This window comes from Schistocerca gregaria, chromosome 6 (genome assembly GCF_023897955.1).
Source record: "Schistocerca gregaria isolate iqSchGreg1 chromosome 6, iqSchGreg1.2, whole genome shotgun sequence".
NCBI lineage: Eukaryota > Metazoa > Arthropoda > Insecta > Orthoptera > Acrididae > Schistocerca > Schistocerca gregaria.
The window spans coordinates 273,727,201-273,751,815 of NC_064925.1; the positions used below are offsets into that span (position 1 = coordinate 273,727,201).

The 24,615-nt window shown below is 38.4% G+C and overlaps 1 protein-coding gene across 1 annotated transcript in view; it reads left to right on the plus strand.

Moving 5' to 3' along the window:
* The window catches only part of LOC126279059 (dolichyl-diphosphooligosaccharide--protein glycosyltransferase 48 kDa subunit), a 47,228-nt gene that overhangs the window by 13,062 nt on the left and 9,551 nt on the right, over positions 1-24,615 (plus strand). The window contains exons 4-7 of the mRNA XM_049979490.1: positions 10,676-10,867; positions 20,421-20,555; positions 20,735-20,893; positions 23,576-23,806. Of these exons, the coding sequence (XP_049835447.1) occupies positions 10,676-10,867; positions 20,421-20,555; positions 20,735-20,893; positions 23,576-23,806 (717 nt within the window). The remainder of the gene's footprint in view (positions 1-10,675; positions 10,868-20,420; positions 20,556-20,734; positions 20,894-23,575; positions 23,807-24,615) is intronic.

The following is a 24,615-nucleotide window of genomic DNA, read 5'->3' on the forward strand; positions in this document are numbered from 1 at the left end:
CCTCTGCCAATCTATACCCGCAATTTTCTGTCGTATCGTACCTTCTGCGTGCACGTCACGGCCTCATATAGTTCCTCCCAAGTCCAGGAGAACGGTGTGCCACAGGGTTCTGTTCTAAGTGTCTGTTTGTTTTTAATAGCCATTAACGGGCTCGCTGCAGCCGTGGGAAATTCTGTCTCCGCTTCCCTGTATGCTGACGACTTCTGCCTTTACTACAGCTCTATTGGCATTGCAGCTGCTGAACGTCAGCTACAGGGCGCAATCCGCAAGGCGCAATCTTGGGCTGTAGCGCATGGTTTTCAGTTTTCGGCAGCCAAGACTTGCGTTATGCATTTCTGCCGGCGACGCACTGTTCACCCGGAACCGCGGCTTTATCTTGACGGCGAGCTTCTCTAAGGGCTTGGGTGTTTCCCTGTACCACCACCTTTCCGGGCCCCTCTGCGTGCATCTCGCCCTTGCCTTCGGCTCGACTTGGCACAGGGCCCGAAGGACTCAGTCCCTCCGGAGGCCTTCAGACGCCGCTTTTATTCCATCCTGGCCACGTATCAGGACTCTGGTATTGTCTATACCGACGGTTCGATGGTTGCTGGTCATGTCGGTTATGCGCTAACTCTAGGGGAACATTGTGAACAACGTTCATTGCAGGCTGGCTGCAGTGTTTACACTGCTGAGCTGGTCGCCATCTTTCGTGCCCTAGAGTATATCCGCTCCTGCTCAGGTGAGTCCTTCGTTATCTGTAGCGACTCCCTGAGCGGTTTACGAGCTCTCGACCAGTGTTTCCCTCGTTCTCGTCTGGTGATAGCTATCCAGGAGTCCCTGCATCCTCTTGCCCGTTGCGGCAGATCTGTGGTCTTTGTTTGGACCCCAGGCCATGTTGGGATACCCAGAAATGAAACTGTTGACCTCCTGGCGAAAGAGGCCACCAGTGCACCATCTCTGGAGATTGGCCTCTCGGCGACTGATTTGCGGGCACTATTACGCCGCAAAGTTTTAGATTTATTAGACACTGATTGGTGCAACCTGCCTGTGCCAAACAAACTGCGCCGTATCAAGGAGACTACTGTGTGGCGGTCATCCATGCAAGCCAACCGCAGGGCTTCAGTCGTCCTTTGTCGGCTCCGCATTGGCCACACCCGACTCACGCACAGTTATTTCCTGTGTCGTGAGGATCCCCCTCTCTGTCGTTGTGGGGCGTCGTTGACGGTGGTCCATATTCTGTTGGAGTGCGCCCTTTTAACTGTGCTCAGGCAGACTTTCCCGCTGCCTTTCACGCTCTCTGTTCTTTTATCAGATGACTCTGCCATGGTGGACTTGGTTTTGCATTTTATTCAGGCAGGGGGCTTTTATCCTTTAATCTGAGTGTTTGTTTTTTAGTATTGATTGTGGCTTTTAGCCTCTGATTTTAAACTGAGTTTTTAAAGTGTTCTTGGTGGTTGGCTTTTCCTCTTTTTTTTCTCTATGGTCGGCCAACCACCGTCACACTGTGTGTTTAAATTTGTTTTGTCTGGTCTCTGTCAGAGTATTTCTTGTCCTGTTTCGTCTGCTGTCTTTCCTGTTGTTCGTTTTTTATTCTTTATCGGGTGGTTTTAGTTTTTTATGGAAAAAGGGACAGATGACCATAGTAGTCTGGTCCCTTTACTCCCACAAACCAACCATAGAACAGATTCAACCATTAGCCACCTACTCTTATTGTTGCTAGAAATGCTCTTGTTCCATGAAGTAGTCAAGAGTTCATACACCCTATTACTTTTCTGCTCTGTTCTATTCTTATTTTATTTACACGTCAAGTGCCATAGGACCAAATCAAAGGGCAAATCGCTGAGGTCATGGAACGCGTCAGTACATGAAATTAAAATATAAAAGTAACAACAAATAAAAATAAAATGTTTATGACCCGAATAAAGTCAAGCAATACATTTAAATAAACGCAATCAACAATACAACAAGAATCAGCTTAATTTTTCATGGAACTCCTCGACAGAATAAGAGGAGTGACCCATGAGAAAACTCTTCAGTTTCAATTTGAAAGTGTGTGGAGTACTTACAAGATTTTTGAATTCTGGTGGTAGCCTGTTGAAAATGGATGCAGCAGTATACTGCACATCTTTCTGCACAAGAGATAAGGAAGTCAGATCCAAATGCAGGTTTGATTTCCACCAAGCAGCTAGGTGAAAGCTGCTTATTCTTGGGAATAAGCTAATATTCTTAATAAGAAATGACAGTAAGGAATGTATATATTGAGAGGCCAATGTCAAAATACACACACTCATGAACAGGGGTTGACAAGATGTTTGTGAACTTACACCACTTATTGCCCAAACTGCCCATTTCTGAACAAAAAATATCGTTTTAGCATGGGAAGAGTTAAGCCAAAATATAATTCTACATGACATAAGTGAATGAAAATAAGCAAAGTAGACTAATCTTTGTGTCACTCACTCACTTCGGATAGTGTTCAAATAGTAAATACGGCAGCACTTAGTCTTCGAACAAGATCCTGAAAGTGATCTTTTCACAATAGTTCACTATGTATCTGAACACCTAGAAATTTTAACTGTTCTGTTTCACTAAGCATATGCCCATTCTGTGAAATTTAAATGTCAGGTTTTGTTGAATTGTGTGTTAGAAACTGTAAAACATGAATCTTACTGTGAGTTAGCATTAGTTTATTTTCTACAAGCCATGGACATAGGTCATGAACTGCACTATTTGAAACTGAGCCAATGTTGCACATAACATCCTTCACTACCAAGCTAGTGTCATTAGCAAATAGAAATATTTTAGAGTTAACCCGTAATACTCGACGGCAAATCATTTATATAAATAAGAAACAGGAGTGACCCCAACACTGATCCCTAGGGCGCCCCACACTTGACCATACCCCACTCAGACACCATATCACAGCTATTCTCAACACTGTGAATAATGACATTTTGCTGTCTCTTGCTGCTGTAAAAGGTGAATCAATTGTGAGCTACTCGTCATATTCCATAATGGTCCAACTTCTGGAGAAATATTTTGTGATCAACACAATCAAACGCCTTAGTTAAATCAAAAAATATGCCTAGCATTTGAAATCTTTTGTTTAACCCACCCAATACCTCACAGAGAAAAGAGAACATAGCATTTTCAGTTGTTAAACAACTTCTAAAGTTGAACTGTACATTTAATAGCAAATTATGTGATGTAAAATGATCAATTATCCAACTTTAATTGTTCAGGAAACTGACCGTTCCTAAAGGAAAAATTACAAATATTGCCAAGTACAGGGCTAACATGTGCAGCACAGTACTTTAATTCTGCTAGGCACTCCATCCTATCCATGAGTCCTTAGTCTTCGGTGATTTAATTATTGACTCAATCTCCCCCTTATCTGTCTCACAGAGGAGTATTTCTGAAATCAATCTTGGAAAGGCATTTGCCAAGAGAGTTATATGATTCCCTGTAGAAATTAAATTTTTATTTAATTCCCCAGCAATGTTCAGAAAATGATTGTTAAACACTGTACATATATCTGATTTATCAGTAACAGAAACATTTTTACTACAGTCTGACTTGATATCATCGACCTAGTGCTGCTGACAAGACACTTCCTTCAAACTGACCATGTGGTTTTAATTTTATTCTGTGACTTAGCTGTTCTATTGCATACCACTTACTCTTTACATTCCTAATAACATTTTTAAGCACCCTACAGTACTGTTTGTAATGGGCTACAGTAGCTTGGTTGTGACTACTTCTAACATTTTGATATAATTACCACTTTGTTCTACATGATATCCTTATCCCACTAGTCAGCCACCCGGGCCGTTTTTTACTGCTAGTACTCCATTTAGAACATTCTAATCGAAAGCAACTCTCAAAGAGCATGAGAAATATGTTGAGGAAAGCATTATATTTGTCATCTATGTTATTGGCACTATAAACATCCTGCCACTCTTGTTCCTTGACGAGGTTTAAAAACCTCTCTATTGCTGTTGGATTAACTGTCCTACATAGTTTGTAATTAATTATATGTGACACTTGTTTGAGTACAAAAGCCTTTTAGCGTTAAAACTTGTGCATCATGGTCTGAAAGGCCATTCACCCTTTTACTAACAGAATGCCCATCTAGTAATGAAGAATGAATAAAAATATTGTATATGGCTGTGCTACTGTTCCCCTACACCCTAGTTCAAAAAACAGCCTGCATCAGATCATATGAATTTGGGAGATCTAACATCATCCTTTTTCTTGTACCATCATATACAAAATTTATATTGAAATATTACCATATTACCCTATACTCTTTTGTCAATGTATGCCCCTTAATATTTAATTTTTCTATCTACCTCATAACTGCTCCATCATTCAGGGGTACTTCAAATCTAGTGTCACTATTCACACCCAGATATTTTTTTTGTTTTTAAAGACTCGTATGTAGTTCCCATGTGTCATATTCCTGATATTAATGTCATATCATGAAATCATAGTCATTTTCATCTTGTAATAATGACTTGGTCAACAGATAAACTTAATGAAAACATCGGTACATCTTTAACGATTCCCTTTTCCTCCACAGATATTCCTCAATCTTCAGAGAGAAACTTATACATATAAAATGAACACTGTGGGTGCCATAACTGCAATCTTTTCTCAGTCATTTGGTGATAACTTTGATCCTCTTTTAGTATATACCTTATGATGTCTGTAACCTTCAGTAATGAAATGTAAAAGATCATACATCATTTACATCAGTATATTCGTTTTAGGAAACTTCTTGTAGAATGTAAATACTTCAAGATTAAAGGCGATCACTCATCAAAAAGCAAAAGTGTTAAGTTGTTGATAGGCGCACCCAAAAAAAGAAAACTTACTTACCCTTTGAGGAGCTAGAGTAAGATAAACATCTTCACACATGCCCAATTTACTACATGGTGGCAGCACCATATAGGTGAGTGTGTGTGTGTGTGTGTGTGTGTGTGTGTGTGTGTGTGTGTGTGTGTGTGTACCAATTTTCAGTGAGTGATCTCTTTTAATCCGAGAGTATTTTTAGATGTATATTTCTTAGCTTCTCACAGTTTTGCTCAAGGGACCTGGTCACAAGCTTTTGCCAAATCTACAAAAGCAATGTGTAACTCCTTCAATATTGCAATAAATTCCTCCATCACCTGTTATAAAATAGAGGTTATCTGTATAGGATCATGTTCTGTTTAAACCCACTGTTGTCTACCCCAGTGTGGTGTCCACTGTTTCGTCCTATCTTCTTATACATGGTGGTGGTGTGGTCTTTAGTCCTGAGACTAGTTTGATGCAGCTCTCCACACTACTCTATACTGTGCAAACCTCTTCATCTCCCAGTACCTACTGCAACCTACATCCTTCTGAATCTGCTTAGTGTATTCCTCTTTTGGTCTCCCTCTACGATTTTTACCCTCCAGACTGCCGTCCAATGCTAAATTTGTGATTCCTTGATGTCTCGGAACATGTCCTACCAACCGGTCCCTTCCTGTAGTCATCTTGTGCCACAAACTCCTCTTCTTTCCAATCCTATTCAATACCTCCTCATTGGTTATGTGATCTACCCATCTAATCTTCAGCATTCTTCTGTAGCACCACATTTCGAACACTTCTATTCTCTTCTTGTCCAAACTATTTATCGTTCATGTTTCTCTTACATACATGGCTACACTCCATACAAATACTTTCAGAAATGACTTCCTGACACTTAAATCTATACTCGATGTTAACAAATTTCTGTTCTTCAGAAATGCTTTCCTTGCCATTGCCAGTCTACATTTTATATCCTCTCTACTCCGACAATCATCAGTTATTTTGCTCCCCAAATTTCTTCTTCGTGGATTTTAATACCTACTCCAGATTTTTCTTTTCTTTCCTTTACTGCTTGCTCAATATACAGATTGAATAACATCGGGGTCATTATTGCCTCACGTATTCCAACATTTCTATGTAATCCAAACTGATCTTCCACGAGTTCGGCTTCTACCAGTTTTTCCATTTGTCTGTAAAGAATTCGCGTTAGTATTTTGTAGCCTGACTTATTAAACTGATAGTTTGATAATTTTCACATCTGTCAACACCTGCTTTCTTTGGGATTAGAATTATTATATTCTTCTTGAAGTCTAAGGGTATTTCGCCTGTCTCATACATCTTGCTCACCAGATGGTAGAGTTTTGCCAGGACTGGCTCTCCCAAGGCCGTCAGTAGTTCTAATGGAATGTTGTCTACTCCGGGGGCCTTGTTTCGACTCAGGTCTTTCAGTGCCCTGTCAAACTCTTCACGCAGTATCTTATCTCCCATTTCCATAATATTGTCCTTGAGTACATCGCCCTTGTATAAACCCTCTATATACTCCTTCCACCTTTCGGCTTTCCCTTCTTTGCTTAGAACTGGGTTTCTATCTGAGCTCTTGATATTCATACAAGTGGTTCTCTTTTCTCTAAAGTTCTTCTTAATTTTCCTGTAGGCAGTATCTATCTTACCCCTAGTGAGATAAGCCTCTATATCCTTACATTTGTCCTCTAGCCATCCCTGCTTAGCCATTTTGCACTTCCTGTCGATCTCATTTTTGAGACGTTTGAATTCGTTTTTGCCTGTTTCATTTACTGCATTTTTATATTTTCTCCTTTCATCAATTAAATTTAGTATTTCTTCTGTTACCCATGGATTTCTACTAGTCCTCGTTTTTTTACCTACTTGATCCTCTGCTGCCTTCACTACTTCATCCCTCAGAGCTACCCATTCTTCTTCTACTGTATTTCTTTCTCCCATTCCTGTCAATTGTTTCCTTATGCTCTCCCTGAAACTCTGTACAACCTCTGGTTGAGTCAGTTTATCCAGGTCCCATCTCCTTAAATTCCCACTTTTTTTGCAGTTTCTTCAGTTTTAATTTACAGTTCATAACCAAGAGATTGTGGTCAGAGTCCACACCTGGCCCTGGAAATGTTATACAGTTTAAAACCTGGTTCCTAAATCTCTGTCTTACCATTATGTAATATATCTGATACCTTCTAGTACCTCCAGGCTTCTTCCATGTATACAACCTTCTTTCATGGTTCTTCAACCAATTGTTAGCTATGATTAAGTTATGCTCTGTGCAAAATTCTACCAGGTGGCTTCCTCTTTCATTCCTTGTCCCCATTCCATATTCACCTACTACTTTTTCTTACCTTCCTCTCTTCCTTTTTGTACTGTTGAATTCCAGTCCCCCATGACTATTAAATTTTTGTCTCCTTTAACTATCTGAATAATTTCTTTTATCTCATCATACATTTCTTCAATTTCTTCATCTGCAGAGCTATTTGGCATACTAAGTTGTACTACTGTAATAGGTGTGGGCTTCGTATCTATCTTAGCCACAATTATGCGTTCACTATGCTGCTTGCAGTAGCTTACCCGCATTCCTATTTTTTTATTCATTAATAAACCTACTCCTGCGTTACCCCTATTTGACTTTGTGTTTAGAACCCTGTATTCAGCTGACCAGAAGTCTTGTTCCTCCTGCCACCCAACTTCACTAATTCCCACTATATCTAACTTTAATATATTCATCTCCATTTTTAAATTTTTTTAACCTACCTGCCCGATTAAGGGATTTGACATTCCACGCTCCGATCCGTAGAACACCAGTTTTCTTTCTCTTGATAACAACGTCATTTTGAGTAGTCGCTGCCCAGAGATCCGAATGGGGGACTATTTTACCTCCATAATATTTTACCCAAGAGGACGCCATCATCATTTAACCATACAGTAAAGTTGTGCGCCCTTGGGGAAAAATTACGGCTGTAGTTTCCCCTTGCTTTCAGCCGTTCGCAGTACCAGCACAGCAAGGGCATTTTGGTTAGTATTAAAAGGCCACATCAGTCAATCATCCAGACTGTTGTCCCCACAACCACTGAAAAGGCCGCTGCCCTTCTTCAGGAACAACACTTTTGTCTAGCCTCTCAACAGATACCTCTCTGTTGTGCTTGCACCTATATTATAGCTATCTCTATCTATATCGCTGAGGCAAGCAAGCCTCCCCACCAACGGCAAGGTCCGTGGTTCATTGAGGTGGGGAAGGGGGGGTATTATACATAGTTTTGTCAAGTAAGTGGAGTATTGTGCATTTCACAGTAATGCTTCTGTAGCAGTTAGTTTCTCTTATATTCCCCTTCTTGAAAATGGAAACCATCTATGATCTTCTTCACTTTCTTAGAATTTAAAGTCCATTGACAACAGTTGTTCTATGCATAGACACGTTCAGAGTACCAAGGAGGAGGACTGGTGGCACACAAAAACACGTTCAGAGCGCACAGGGACAGGTACAAAGGCGTGCACGTTAACACGTCCAGAGCAGTTAAAGGATTAATCTTTGAATAGGGAAACTGCAGGCAAAAACATGTTAAAGAACAACAAAATAGAACCCAAGCTGTCATATTAGGTATCACCAATTGTCTATGATACAAATAAAGGGTGAATCAACATTATTAACTTATAGATTTAATTTGCAACAAAAAGCAAAGTTTTAAAAATTAGGTACTGGCTTTATGAATGCTACAATTTGTATTAACCAATATTGAATCTGACATGTTGTCACATTTTTATGATGTATGTAGGCAGGCAAACCAGTTGGCCTGGCTCCCCACCATTTCTCCCTGTTAGAAGGCGGGTGTTAGCAACTCAAAAGAAGGCATGTTAGTGAAGTTGGAACTGAGGTAACAGTCCTATCCGTAACTCTCACGGGGCTATGAGCTGTTCTACAGCCATCATGATTGATTGTGAAATCAAAGTTCTTACCCTGTCCCTAATATTACTAATAATAACAATAATAATAATAATAATAACAATAAAATTTATCATGAAGTAGATTGTTTTTGATTTTCTAAAATTTCACTTGGATGCCCGACAATACTTTAAAATTACAAAGTCCGTTCAGCTTAATCCAGATGGCTTACAATGCTGTCAGTGCATATCAGCTTACAAAACTATTCACCTGATGATGTCTAAAGGCGTGCATGATGGGAAGTTTGTGTTCTAATGGAAGCAAGAATGTGAAATTAGTTTATCTTGATGTAACAAAAGAAATGAACACATGAGACTGAGGAACTCATTTGCTTTTACTTGTGAGCGGTTATCAGGAGCTATAGTGCTGCCTGAAAATGAGCTGACCGTCCGTCAATTTCACCCACTTTTTCTGCTGTCAGTGCAGGTATGCCATGGAGGTGTGCTTCCTTTTTGCAAAATACAGTCAAAATAATTGCATGAGGTTCAGAATGGAATGGTGGTATATCATACTTTAAGTTACGATGATACTAATTGCCATAACTTATTTATTTTAAATTTTCTAGCTATTATTGTAGCCATTTAAATAGCAGAGTGAGTTTGTCATTATAAAGCTCAATTACACTTGATAATATTTTGTACTGTTGCTACTACTATGTAGAGCTTTAATAAATACAGTGCTAAATCGTTGTGCTATTTGCTGTTCAAACACTTTCCCAACAAATTTAATAAACACTGCATTCATTGATTGAAACCGTTTGGCCCTCATGATCTTTGTCAGTTGATGCAAGTTGTTAGACTTGTAGCATAGTTGAGGCTCAACTAATAGCATGGCAGAGGCGACATGGAAACCATGAAAGACTGCACAGCTATCAAGAGACACTTAACAGTACGTAGTTAGGTGGCACAATACCACTGCATAGTGACATCAAGGTGGTAGGCTGTCAGCAAGATGCACTCTGTTGGCACAGCCCCACTTGAAGTACAGAGGTTGGGGTGGCTCTTCACTGTATAGAAATACCATGTCCTTCCTGTAATGAAATACGTTTTCATATTTACTTTTTACTTGGAGGCCTCGCAATTCTTTATCAGTATCTGTTGTCAGAATCAATGACATATTTATAATAGCCAAGTTTCTTGTGGAAACATACTTTAAAATATGTTTCAAAGGGACATACTATTTGCTTGCTTGCCTTTTTTGTTAAGTCCATTCTTCTGAGAAGGGTGTTTGCTTATTCACTCACATTTTCTAGCAAGTGTGTTCTAGAAGCTGCTTGTCATGGTTCCATGTCTCCCCAAACTGTCATACATTGCTACACACGGTAAGAAATATCACATTCTTCACTTCTTTTAATAATTGAATTAAAAAAGAATTTATAAAATCAACCATTATGATGTCATTCCTTCCTCTAGTTTGATAACCAAATTTACCCATGGTTAAACTTATGAACATGAACTCAAGTTCCTGACTTATCATTCTGTACTAAATTGAAACACAGGAGGGAATATAGGAATGTGGATACTGTTTATGTAGCTGTGTTAAATAATCTGACACACACTCAGTTGGAGACAATACTACATTGTCATCAATGTACCAACAAAAAAGTGTAGTTTGTTACAGCCTGTTTAAGTTCATGCACAGAAGATGGAGGATACAGCTAAAGTGAAATAGCAACTCATAAGTCTGCCTAATATTGTGTGTACAGTTGTCACGATCTCGGCCCCTCAATATGAGGCCTGACAAATTTATCACCTATAAAAGTCCTCAAATGGATCAAGAGTTGACAGTTACTTAAAAATTGCTAAAAGTGCTCTTAATACATATATTTCATTCGTGATGTACGTAGCATAACAAATAAACTGTAGCACATAAGTCTTATTTAAATTCTAAATTCTGTAATAAATTTTTCAGCACACACTGATTGTAGCAGAGCCAGCAAACTTGATTGAAGCACCTACTATCACAGGCCCTGTGAAAGACCTGCCTCCACTATTATTCCAGGGTACTGGCCTGGTGGCTGACAGAGAGAATCCTTTGGTTTTGCCAATTTTGCATGCCAGCTCCTCTGCATATTCATATTCACCTGATCAGCAGTTACGTGAGGTATGTTCTCAAGAGTGTGAGTAAAGGTGTTTTACAGTTCTCTAAAATTAATCTCGCCAGTTTTTTTATTATGCTAAGCATAAGCAGCAGGTAAAAACTAAGAGAATGTGCTTATCTATTAAAGAAAACTTGAGTGTGAAGGTTCTGGTACTCATCGTAGTGTGGCTGTAAAAGATGTTTGCTCACTTTCAGGTTACTGTCGCTAACATTCGGAAGGTGCTACAGTAAGATCATAATTTGTAGCTTACATGTCTTATCAATGAGTGATTTTATTGTATAAACACATTAGATAATAGTGTGTTCTTACATGTTGAAATGAAACACAGTGTAACAATTACTAGCAAATATTCATCTTCGTTTCTCAGTGATCTCCGATGCTGCAGTGGGTATAAAAGAATTTGCAAGTGTCTGTTCCAATAAAATTTACTGTAACTTGCTGAGTTCTTGACAGTGTAGCTAAGGATTTGTTAGTTGCAAGAGAAATTTCAAGAAATTCAGTTTGACGCATTTCTCTTTCAGAACTACATGTTTTCTGTGTATTATAGTTACAAAACTGTCTGACAAAAACTGGTGAAAAACTGAGACTCTGATGGCTGATTTCCCAACAAATACTGGTTAAGTCATCCATTATCAGAAACAGAAAATTTGTGGATTATCTTCAAAAACATGCTGGCATTTACAGGACGACGTCATGGAATTACGTCTTAGTTTGCTCCTCTCTCACTGCAACATAAAGTTTTACATAGCTTTTAGTGTAGAAATTCATAAAATATATTCAATAACAACACTTTTTATGAAGTTGCTTATATCGTGAAGATTATTAGTTGGAAGATGTTCCTAACCTTTGCAGTGTTCAGTCCATAAATACTAATGAAAACATTGTTTTACTTCCTCTGTAAGCTATCCTGCCACTACAAAATGATAGTTGTTTGTTTTATGTTCAAGTATCGATTAATAACAGTTGAACAGCTCAGAGGTATATGTATGCTTGCTAAAATTGAAACAAACCGCCACGGAGGTATATGTGTGCTTGCTGAAGTTGAAATGAATTTAATGACAGAATTTGAATCAGTATAATGAATGTAGTTCTAAAATGATCAGATTGTTGCAAAATTTATGACTCTGTGAACATGGCAGGCTGCTCCTGAGATCAACACTCCATGTCTCACGTGTCCTAATGATCATATATTGGTATGTTTCAGTGCAGTGGTAGTGTTTATTTCAGCTAAAAATTCAGTTAAAATTTATTGTGAGAGCACACGTATTGTTTCACAATACAAATACGAAAAATCTAACTTGATCAAAAAATTAACAAATTTTTGAGACTTATACGTCCACATCAGCTAATTTAAAAATTAGAAAGTAAACTGAAGAACCATGATACAGTTCATAAAGCACTGCTGTTTTATGTCTCTGAGGCGGCCTTGGTTGATGTTGCGCACTGGAGGTTTCACTATTTTGTTATAAAGTACATCATTTTATCTTTATGGTAATTCTGGTGGAATGTAAACAATTTAAGGAGTAGAAGAGCATGCACACGACCGTCCCCCTCCACACGCACGCACACCTGCAAAACCTGTGCAGCTGTGCAACACATGTTTCAACTTGACAACAGTTCATTTTCTATGGTGATCTGAGGTCGAGAGCTTTATCAACCCTAAATAGTAAAACAGAGTACGATATCATGTGGAAGACATAAAAAAACACAATTATAGCTGATGCAGATAGCAAACCTGCTATCAAAAATATTATCAGTCTATTGTATTGCAAACTTGATGGTTACAAATCAGAAATAACAAAGTTTTTGATAGAATTAATATGTTAAAGGAATGAATAAAGTAGTTTGATGGTATGCACTGTATAGTTTTTCTGGAAGGTAACAAAGTTCTCTGTCTTGTTTGTGTATTTTTGATGACTCAGTGACTAGGCACACTTTCTGTCGAATGGGTTTGTGAACAAGCTAAATTACAGTACTTCGAGCCGAGACAAACCCCCCCCCCCCACCCCCAAGTAATTGCGGAGAAGCCATTACATCCACAACAAGTGACTGTATTGTGTGAAATATGGGCTGAGGGTGTAATTGGGCAGTATTACTTTGAAGATGGTTTCAGAAACACACTACCAGTGAATGCAACTGCAATATGTTATGAGTGTTTGTCACTATCTTCGCACCAACAGTCATTGCCTTTCACTTGCTTTTGGGATAGGATAGTAAACAATATCAGAAAGACGGCGGGATAGAAAAAGAGGGAAGAAACAGTTTCACAGAAATAATGAAACAGTTACGTTGGTACCTGGTGAACATCACTCCACCGAACCTGCTAAGAGTGCGAGCTCACCTGGGTTTATGTCTATATTGTACAGGTCTTTATCTTGCCCTGTTATAGGATCTCCCCTGCAAAGTGGAATATCAGTTATTTTGTGTGGTCCACAATATCTCTGGAAAAAATTGCTAGTTTCATTCTTGATATTTGAACTGTGACAGTGATCTTGAACTAGAATTTACTCATCCAAATTAAATATTGGAGTATATGCATGTCTGTTAAACTTGTGTACTCTTAAATCTGCATCTCTTTGGGAACTCTGCTCTACTGTCTGTCTTATTTCATCTGATTGGTTTTTTGGGTGTAATATCTAATTTCGTATGGTCTTCCCAGTTTTTAGGTAAAGGTATCAAAAATACACATAAAAAGTAAATGGGGCACTTGTCCCCATCTGGCTTAAAATTCGGAAATTTTTTGGCAAATTCCTAACTGTAGTTCTTCCAATCACACCTGGTCTACTTTCACTAGCTACATCAGTTTTCCTGTTTATCTTGTTGTGTCTTTTGTATGTCTGTCCATAATCTCTCATTGACAATATAATGTAAAAGGATAAATAAAAAATCTGCCCACCAAGTGGCAGCAGGGGAACACACAAACAAAGGTGTAGAAGCTTGTAAATGTTATACCATTTTGTTTGTGTGTTTCCCTGCTGCCAATTAGTGAGTAGATATTTTATGTATCATTTACATTATTCTCCATAATCTCTGTAACACTTGCTGTTTAATAGCAGTTTCACCTGTAGAATTGGGAGTAATACTAGTGGAATCAATCCTCTGCTGTAATTTTTGTTATACGAATTTCTGCAACCGCTCTTCCAAACTAGGCAGTGTAATATGTGGACTCGGAATTTCATTAAATGCCCTGCCTTGTTCAAATATATCTACTCTTCCCTTAGTATCTGATATTTCTTTATTGGTTATTTTTAAATCATAATAGATTTCTTTAAGATAGTCAACTTCCTTACATACTGAGTCACATTGCACATTCATTTCAGTTTGTAAATTCTTTGCCAAATTATTTGACACTTTCTAAAGTAGTAATCCTAGTACTTTGTGTCATATCATTTATTGTTTCCTTTATTTTATTACTTAATGTTTCCTTCTATGTGTTAAGGGTTTCCTCTAATTTTGTTATTATTATTATTATTATTATTATTATTATTATTATTGTTCACTTGTACCTTGTGAATCTCCCCTAATTTAACAAATAGAACTGTCTTATAGACTCCATGTGCTCCAGTTGCCATTTTACACATGGTAACTGCCATAGACTGTTACTAAAATCAAACTCCTGAAATCACTACTATTAACAATTCTAACTCTGGACACAATTCATCATTGTCACCTCTTAATTAGATCTCGGAGATTAGCTATACTGGACTGACACTGAAACTGCTGTGGTGCAACAGGTAACAGTGTGGCATCGTAGATTGCATGCTCAGTTAAGCTTCTGCCACAAAGCCAACACTATTCTCCAAACATGATGTAACTGTTCCATGTTGCAACTCCAAATGTGTATGTGACTCATGTCTGCTATTCCGTAAATAGGCACAATGTTTTAATGGTTGTCTGTTGATGTGGACAATCGCAATTCACATCTTGGTATCACTTATACAGTCTCTTCTTTTTCTTGCTAAAAGCAGACACTTCTTCTTTAATATTTTATTGATTTTAATCCAAGTACACTGCTAAACGTCCTGTTGTTAACATGGATTGCTCTAGGCAAACACACATCTTCTCACTTAATTAAAAAAAAAAAAATCTTGTTTCTCCCCATCTTATGCATCCTAAGGATCTTGCTAATCAATGCTCCTTTAACTATGGATCAGATGTTCTCAGTCGGACTATTCCTTTTGCATTGAAAGATGCTGAAAGAGATTTCTGTTGTTCAATGTATCCACTGGAATAATGCACAAAGATAGTTTTAGCTCTATGTACTGCACATAATATGCAATTTTAGACGATAACAGAGCAACTACATCCTGTTCTAGAATGTATGTCTATCAAAGTTCCTCAAGACAATAACAATTGGTATAAATATATTTCAACTTCATTTGTTCGGTGGTGAGCATTTCTTTGACATTGTGGAGGCCACATTCTCTCTATGCACTTCACCTGCAGTACTAAAGTGCAGTCAACCGCACCCAGCAGGTAGAAGTGGTCGTTCGCAGCCCACCTTACCGATAGTGCAGGTTTGGTACAACTCCAATCTGCACGGATCATAAAACACGTCCCGAAGATGAGGTGCTTCCTAGTGTCTACCATAACTAGCAAACGTCTTTCATCGGCCAATGGAGAGCAGGGAAGAGGGACATTTCATTCCTAGAATGACATGTCGTACTTCACCTGTCGCACATCGAATGCAACAATGGACTTGGTGTGAGAAATTTTCCTTCGCTGGGTGATTTCTCGTAACAGTGATGCGAACTGACCATGCAGGTCTTGTGATGTGATGTGATATTATTATTTATTTATTTATTGTGGGTGGTATTTGGATTGTCATGTATAACAGTGCACCCAGTCACTTCCAGAGCTCAAGGCCAAGATTTAGCATCCAATTTCTAAACTAAAAGTCCAAGAATGCTGAAAAGTTACTGAAAACTTTTTCAAAAGGATAAGTGTGTGCCTACAGAGTCATGGAGGGAATTTGAGTAATGTCATATTTCATACATATTCACAAATGCTATCCATTCAAAAGTTGTGTTCTTTATGAAACATCTTTAACAGGATCCTGGCTTGCATGTTCTGCTTCTGCCTGCAATTACATTATTTTTAGTGCAAAATACATTATGTATTGCTGTCACAATTAAATTGTACTCTCATTCTTACCAGCACAATATAAGCATTCTCTCGAAAAAAAAAAATTTGTTTGCCATTAGTAGTCTCCAATTTTTTCTGACATTGCAAATGAACTGCAACCTCCAGTGTTATTTAAATCTGTGTCAGAACAAGAAATGAACAAAAACAAAACAGATGACATTGTAAACTTCCTTTTACACAGCAAATTCGTTTCAAATATTAATTTGAGCTTATTAAAATATGTAAAAGCCACTCTATATTACTTCCAAATGAAAATTCACATCATCAGTGTAGGGGTTAGAAGTTGGAATAAACAGTGGTTTCAGGACTGCCGTTAGTTTCTGTCCACTTTTCCTAACTGTAAACCTCATGAAATTACTGCCTCTGTTTTATGCATTTCACCAGTTAAAAGTTTTGACCCAGTTTTTGCTCAAATTTACATTACTCAATTAGTTACATGAACTTGCAATATAACAATTTTAAGTATGTCTTAAAATTGTCTTGTCATATGTGAGTGCTTCCTTGAGCCATTTCTTCATGTTATAATTAGGGACAGGAAAAAATTGTTTTATTTTATTACCAATATTGGTGTTATTTTTACCCAAATTTGGTGTTAATATTTGCCAGATCCGGTGTAACATTTATATTGCCAATTTTTTATGGTTGTGAGTTTTTGTGCCAATTTTGCTCATTTGCCAAATTTTGTGCTATTTTAGCGAGTTTCACTGTTTTTCAAAGTCATTTATAAATTTAGGCTTCCACAGCCATTGTCACATTCAGTAAAATTTTTCTTGCTTTGTGCTTGCATTGTCAATATGTAAAAGTACCACCTTTTTGGTCACTGTTACAAGTGACCTTCTTGAGGTTTTCTGTTTGACTAAATGCTCTGAGGGAGGTCACTTGCAACAGTGACCGAAACATCGGTAGTTTTGCATATTGACAATGTGGTCCCAAACCCAAAAAAAATTTATTGACTTGACATTTTTTTACCAAATTCAGGGCACTTGTCCTCATCTGGAATTATTTTTTGACATCTCAGGTTTTATTTTTTGCCAGTTATTTCTTCCAAATTGCATTATTTTTTCCAGCTTTTTTGGCAAATTCAGTGGTTTTGCCAAATTTGGTGATGTTTTGCGTCAGGTTCCGTGTTTTGCGTCAGGTTCCGTGTTTTGCGTCAGGTTCCGTGTTTTGCGTCAATTTTGATGTTTCCCTCTAGTTTCAGATTTTCTTCCTTTTCTAGTGTATTTTTTTTTTCTCACCATAGTTACATGGAAAATTTTAATTCATTCATGATAATATTGAAATAAGATTTCAAAATGGAATTTCAGCATTCAGTAATTAGCAGTTACAAAAATCAGTATACTGTTCCTTTCATATTTAATATTTTTTTAAATATGAGAATAAAAATTTCTTGGTATTTTATAACAATCACCAATTTTGCAATAGTTCATAAAAATCTCCAATTTCAAGATATTTCATTAAAAATTGCTAATTTTACATTACTTTTCATGGTATCGTTATCATAAAATTTTTGTGTCTCTTACCTTTACACATTTTCAAACTTATCCAGTCACAATTTGCCAAGTCCTTTCCACACCTTTTCTTTGTTAGCAATGGTAACAACAATAATTCCCCCCCCCCCCCTTCTATGTTGTCTTTGTACTGGCCCGATATGATTTCGAGCACTAATTGTTTTTGGCTGTGAAGAATTTTCAAGAGCACATGTTTTTCTGCTTATTTCCCATTCAGCTTTCAACATAGCACCTTTGGTAATGAATACCATGCATCTATAACACACAGTTAATATCTGTAGTCGAAGTGCGATAATTGTATCGAATGCTGATTTTAGCAGTGTTACCAAGTCTGTTTCTTGCAAATTATATCAACTCTGAATCTCATTCAGTTGATCATAATTTAGTGTTACCTAGCAGAATAGGTTCATGAACAGAGTTCAGTATTTAAAGTAAGGTCAAAATTGATCTCCAGTCAGTGACGTTTATACAATTGGCCCGTAGTCTCATTGTTTTTCCCATCACAAATTAGTTTAATTGCCACATTCCATGGATTAACATGTACCGTAGCAGTACATTAAACGTAAGTCTTGACTGCTATTCACCACAAAGAAATCTTTAACCAGCGTAAGACATTGCATGATTCCTTTCCTCCACATGGCATTAGATCTTTCTGGTTTACATTTTTATGTTCATTCGCAAATTTTGTATCATTAACAAATCCCTGCACCCAAAAGCGTGTGTCTGGCTGGAAATGAGGAGACGGCATCATGGATGGACCCAGTGGCAACGGCAACATTAGATTGAAAGCTTGCAGGGCTGATGACCATGAAGGAGTTCTGCTGGACTCTTTTTGCCCTATCAGGGTCAACCTATACATGAACTCATAGAAAAAACATAGGACCTCAACCAGAAAAGCTTCAGCCACATATTTCCACAACTGTGTCGAACATTGTGCCCCATCCTTTTGTCCCCACGGAAGGTGGTTACAGCACGTGGTTGACGCAGTTGCGGTGGCTGATCTTACTGGAAACCTGAGACTGGAGTTGCAGTCCATTGTCTGGTGGGACACTGCTTCTTGTTGTTCACATTGAGAACAGCTGTGCACAAAATGTTTGAGATGTCTGCTTTGCCCGAGCAAATAGTTCAGTATGCGAGTCCTAGTGACCCTAATGCAGGAGCCACAGTACTGTCGGCCTCAAAGGTTCCAATAGGATCTACAAGGGAGAGCATGGGTCAGTAATGAGGAGGGTAACACCATCCACCAGCATGAGTGGGTGGCAAAAGGGAAAGTAATGGCACAGTGTGTTGGAGTACCAACTGGAAATATGTTCAGGCCAGCCTTGTTGGATGTACCACCACACCTGTTGTAAAATGATGTCTTTTGCCACCGCATGCGTTGCTGTGATAAGAAAAGCATTGACTACCTGTTGAGCCTCTTCACCCATATGGAAGCACCTCAAGGTTGGGGTCTCATCAGGAAATAGGAAAGGGTGTTTGTATTAACGTGCTGCAACAAGGACTTGCAAGCTAGCTTCAGTGAGATCAGATTTTTGAAAAATACTGTCCACTTGTGAGCCCAGAGAAAAGTTCATCAGGTTTTGGAATGGGATACATGCCTCTGTATGACTAAGAAGTTACTGTAATCTTAAAATCTCCAAACAGGTGCAGTTTTCTAAATAGCTTTTTTATCGTAACTGTGGTGTCGCCTACTCAGTTGCAAATATGAGTTCATTGACATCTAAGGCTTTCAACCTGTCTAGCTCATTTTTGATGATGTCCTGTAATGTGAGGGGCATGGACCATGCACAGAAGAAGCAGGAGCATGCTAGCTATTTTAAGGTGATATGTGCCATGAAGTTTTCCGCTTGGCCAAAACCCTAAGAGATCATCTCCAAGTATCCCTTACAGAGGTTAACCAGTTCTTGAAACTGTGTTCATTCTGAGACCAGCTAGGTAGAGTCCATGAAGACAAATCCAGAAGCTGAAAAAGCATCAAGCTGTGAACCACAAAGAAGGTAAGGTGGCATATGGCGTGTTTGTGTCAAGCTGCAGTTGTGATTTGGACTTTGTGGTCTGTTTTGTTTGTTTTATACCACCAAGCAGTGAGGTGTGGATTGTAGTTCATCACAAAAAGTGAATGTAATGAACAGTTTCTGATGAAACTATTCTGGGTCGGAGGATTCTGACAAAATCGCAATAATGTCCAGATGGTACTGATGTGGCACGTGTTTATTCTGAGCACGACCGACTTATACAATCCAGCATGTCTCCCACTGTTGTCAGCTATTGGGGCAGTTGTTTCTTAAACGTTTTTGAAATGTTCCAAGCATGACACAAACAAGCCTGGGGGTGGGGGCAAGATTGCTTTCTTTATGAGCCAGAGGCCAGTGGCATTTGATCTGTGTTTGCCACATTTGCTACAAACTATTGAGAATTATGTAGGTGTTCAATGAGCTGTTATCTGCTGGATGAGTATTTATACAAATTGGTGGTGTTCTAACTGACAACTGCCGTCAAATGCAATATCACCTCATCTAACAGCTGCACTACTGTGCAGACAATCACATAGGCATCAGGCACCATCCAATGCCTCCAACAGTGGCCACTAGGAGGCACAGCGGCTGAGTAACACTGCACGATGACTGCATATGCGCGTTCAGCATCACGTGCCACCTGCCACATGAATCTATGTAGGCAGTCACTATCCAGCACCCACCATCATTCAGCTCTGGCTCCAGATGCAATTCACTTCACCATCGAAATGTTTGTAACTGTGTCCAGGTTTTGTCTTTAATTCAGAAGCAGTTTGAAATCGTCCATCGTAGTGCAGATGACATCTTTTTTAACAATCTGAATATCATAAATATTCACTTTTTTGTTACTTGTTTGCAATAAATTTTTTCTTTTTCCCGTTCAGTATCCTCATGCTGTTGGACGGAATACGCTTCTGATTGCTGCCCTACAGGCAAGGAACAATGCAAGGGTCATCTTCTCAGGTTCATTGTATTTCTTCTCAGATGAGGCTTTCACTTCACCTGTGCAGAAAGCTACAGTAAGTAATGCGTTGATACTCTTAGACCACATAATGTTGAGTGTTTTCCTCCAAATGTGCCTTACTTTTGTATTTCTAGATTGACAAACCATAAAAAAAATTTGCTGCCCTAATTTATTTGTTACTGTTGTTTTGTTGGGAGGCTTCATGTGCTTACTCAAAGTTATTTAATTTTAAAGGGTGGACAGAGGTTTTCTGTATCAGGAAACAAGCAAGTGGCACTGGCTTTGAGTTCATGGGTGTTCCGAGAGAGCGGTGTACTGAGAGTACGCTCAGTCTCTCATCATCGTGAAGGAGAACGTTCACCCCCGCCTGCATACACAATCATGGACAATGTTGTAAGTATATTGTATACAGTACATTACATACTACATTGACATGTTACACAAATGCTTGAAAAATAGATGGTAGCTAAGTTATAGAATATTAGTTTTACAGTTTGGTATGCAAAAGTTCCTGAAATTTGAATTTTTTGCCAAATGGTTAAGTGTACCTTAAAATACCACTAAATGTCTCCACATTATTCTTCTTTTCTCTGTGTGTCAATTGCCTTCAAGCTGAGTGACTCAGTTAGTTGTTGCTAAGCATATTTCCACTGTTATGTTTCTGTCAGTTTGCAGTTTTGTAGTCACTCACCTGAAACAGCAACATGTCTATATAAAGTTTAAAACAAAACTTCAATACACTTTTGCAGAAATCCACCAAACATTGAAGCAAGCTTTTGAATGCTGTGTTTTGGGTCTGACATAGATGTGAGACAGGTATGAGCCTTTCAAAACAGGCTCAACATTGATGATAACTGTTACGGTCAGCCATAAACTGGCAACACACCAGAAAATGTTCAGAAGATGATGCATCTGAATCTGCCAGACTGTAGATATACCATCCAAAGCATCTGCAATGCCTTGGAGCTAAGCTATGGTATACGTGAATATATTCAGTCACAAGGGTCGAACATGAGAAAGACTGCAGTTAACCATTTCAGGACAATCAAAACTTTTTCAAAGATTGCCAGTACTGCTGAAAGATAGGATTATGGCTGTGGCCTAGAGACTAAGCGATAGTTATCACAATAGCATAGTCCTTTGCCTTGACCAAAAAACTCTCAAAATTCAAGACTAAAATTATAGTGTGTTCATCCTCACAGTCAAATGATCAATAAACCATTCAGTCTGGATGCTCTAAGACGTTGATTTGGGGGTGGATATTGAAAAATCAGAAATCAGCCACGGAATCGACATACAGAACCACCGGATACTCCATCATGACAATACGTGACCACAAGCAGTCTACATAATTCAGGTATTTTTTTGTTAAAAGCAAGATAAGTCATTCCCCACACGTCATGCTTGGCAGACTTAGCTCGGAGGGACTTCTTTCTCTTCCCCAAGATGAAAATGGAAGGTTGAAGGAGCGAGAATTAACACAGTAGAGGAGATTCAAATGGAATCGCAGAGGGTCCTAAGTACACTAACAAAGAAAGAATGCAGTTCAAAACTGGCTAATAGAAAAAACTGTACTAATAGAAAATATTGTATTGTGCACATTCCGTAATAAAGAGCTTATTTCAGTTTGAGTTCTTCATGTGCTCTGTCAATGATGCTTGTAGCATGCTGACCTTAACAAGAATTTCAAAAATTTTGTGTAAACAGCAAAATAGTAACTAATCATAAAAAAAAAATTCCGAACATTTGAGTATCTCTCTTTCACTGAGGACATTATAAAAATACATTCACTGAAAAATTATGCTACATAGAAACACAATCACTTTGCTCAAAATGGTTCTCACTCCTCCTCCTACGAACTTTCTCTCATTTCCTGTGATAACAAAGTCAGGCAAGATGATGCAATGTTTAAGGATGTGAACTAATTTTTGGAGCAGATTTCAAATCGCTATATCATCATGTTCCCTGTAGGTTGCTGAAAAGGCTTCTTAGGATGGAAAGTTATCGAAAGGTTCAAATAAGCTGATGATAATTGCATAAGAATATGTAAAACAGTTTTACAATAGACTTGTAAGGTTTTACACAGCCAACATCATCATGATGAAATTGATACTGCATCTTAAGTTTTCTGAACAGTTGGTGGCTAGTCTTGTTTGCTATTTTAGGTGAGGACAACAGTATGTCAGTTGGAACAATGAATTCTAATGCAGTCAGAAACTTGCAAAATAATATTGGTTTTGATTGTACAGTACTTACCTACAGCCTGTCTGATGAATCTTGGCCAGTATCTGTGTCAAGAATGTGCCATGGCGATGTTCTGTCAGTAGACACATCAGTGGGAGCCTTGCATGACACAGCCACTCTCAAAGACTTTATCAAATGGGCTGTTGATGATGACTGTACAACTGAAAACATTTTTGTCCGCAACCAGCTTTATTGTTCCATAAATATAAAAACAAAAAGCGTAAAGATAAAATTGTTAATGGAAGTTGGTAATTAGAGAAAGATAAGGCACATAGAAAGTTAGCTGCTAGAACACATTGGCCCAGTAATTTTTAAGGAAAAATAAGGTCCATAAAAGAAAAAAAGTAAATGAGGAGAATCTCATCAGGAAACATGTTAACTGAATTGCTTGTATCACATAATAATGATTACAGGTTTCACATTCACTTGTTTTGGAAATTGTGGTTTTGGTTGACTTTGTTGCTGTTTTCTTCAGAGCAATGAACCAGTTTCATTGCTAATATTTAGTGTCTGTGTGTATCTTTGGAAACTGGCCTTTGTCTCTGCTTGTAGGTTAGTAATTCTGTTTAATATCACCCCAATGGCATTTGCACTGACCTTAATCAATTATCTAAGCAAAGTTAGATAAATATCCCTTTGTTAGTAGAAATATTCCCCAATATATACCTATTTTTCTGGTTGCAAGTAGTTTTCAGTGCTGTGCGATTTTTGCTGTATTGTGATGTTAGGAAGCTATATTGTCTCAGTGGTGTTATATGTTAATCACTTCTTCATTTTAAACAAAGTTTCATACTTCATTAACAAAGATGTATATTTGTCTTCTTGTTACAGGTTTATACAATTGAAATTGAGAAATTACAGGATGGAAGATGGGTACCATTTGATGCAGATGATGTGCAGCTTGAGTTTGTTCGCATTGATCCATTTGTGAGAACTACTTTGAAAAGGGGAACTGGTGGTCGCTATGAAGCTAGGTTTCGTATACCTGATGTTTATGGTGTTTTCCAGTTTAAGGTTGACTATAACCGCATAGGATGGACACATCTCTTTTCTACTACACAGGTATTAAAAACATCTATTACAATTTAAAGTAATTGATACCTTAATTTGAATTGTTGTTTTCTGCTCACACATTAGTTTGTTGTTATGTAATGACCACTCCATCTGTGTTTAGTTTATGCAGTTAAATACTGCAGAACTCCAGCAACCTACACCATTTCATCCAAATTAAATTTATGAGTTAGCTTAAATGATAATTTTTATCCCAACAGAAGCCCATTTATATTTCTTGTTTGTCAAATCTGTCACTGAACAATAATATCTGCTAAATGATATAGTTATAATAGAGGGGAACATTCCACGTGGGAAAAATATATCTCACAGCAGGACACCTCCTCTTCCTCAAAATCACCCTCTCCAAACCTTCCAGGAATTTCTGACTTCCAGCCTTGTCTCTCAATCCTTCTTAAAAAACCTTAATCCTACTCCCAACATCACCACTGCTGAAGTCCAAGCTATCCATGATCTGAAGGCTGACCGATCCATCGTCATTCTCCCAGTGGACAAGGGTTCCACGACCGTGGTACTTGATCGTTGGGAGTATGTGGCTGAGGGACTGCGTCAGCTTTCAGACAACACCACATACAGAGTTTGCCAAGGTAATCCCATTCCCGATGTCCAGGCGGAGCTTCAAGGAATCCTCAGAACCTTAGGCCCCCTACAAAACCTTTCACCTGACTCCATCAACCTCCTGACCCCACCGACACCCCGTACCCCTACCTTCTACCTTCTTCCTTCTTCCTAAAATTCACAAACCCAATCATCCCGGCCGCCCTATTGTAGCTGGTTACCAAGCCCCCACAGAATGTATC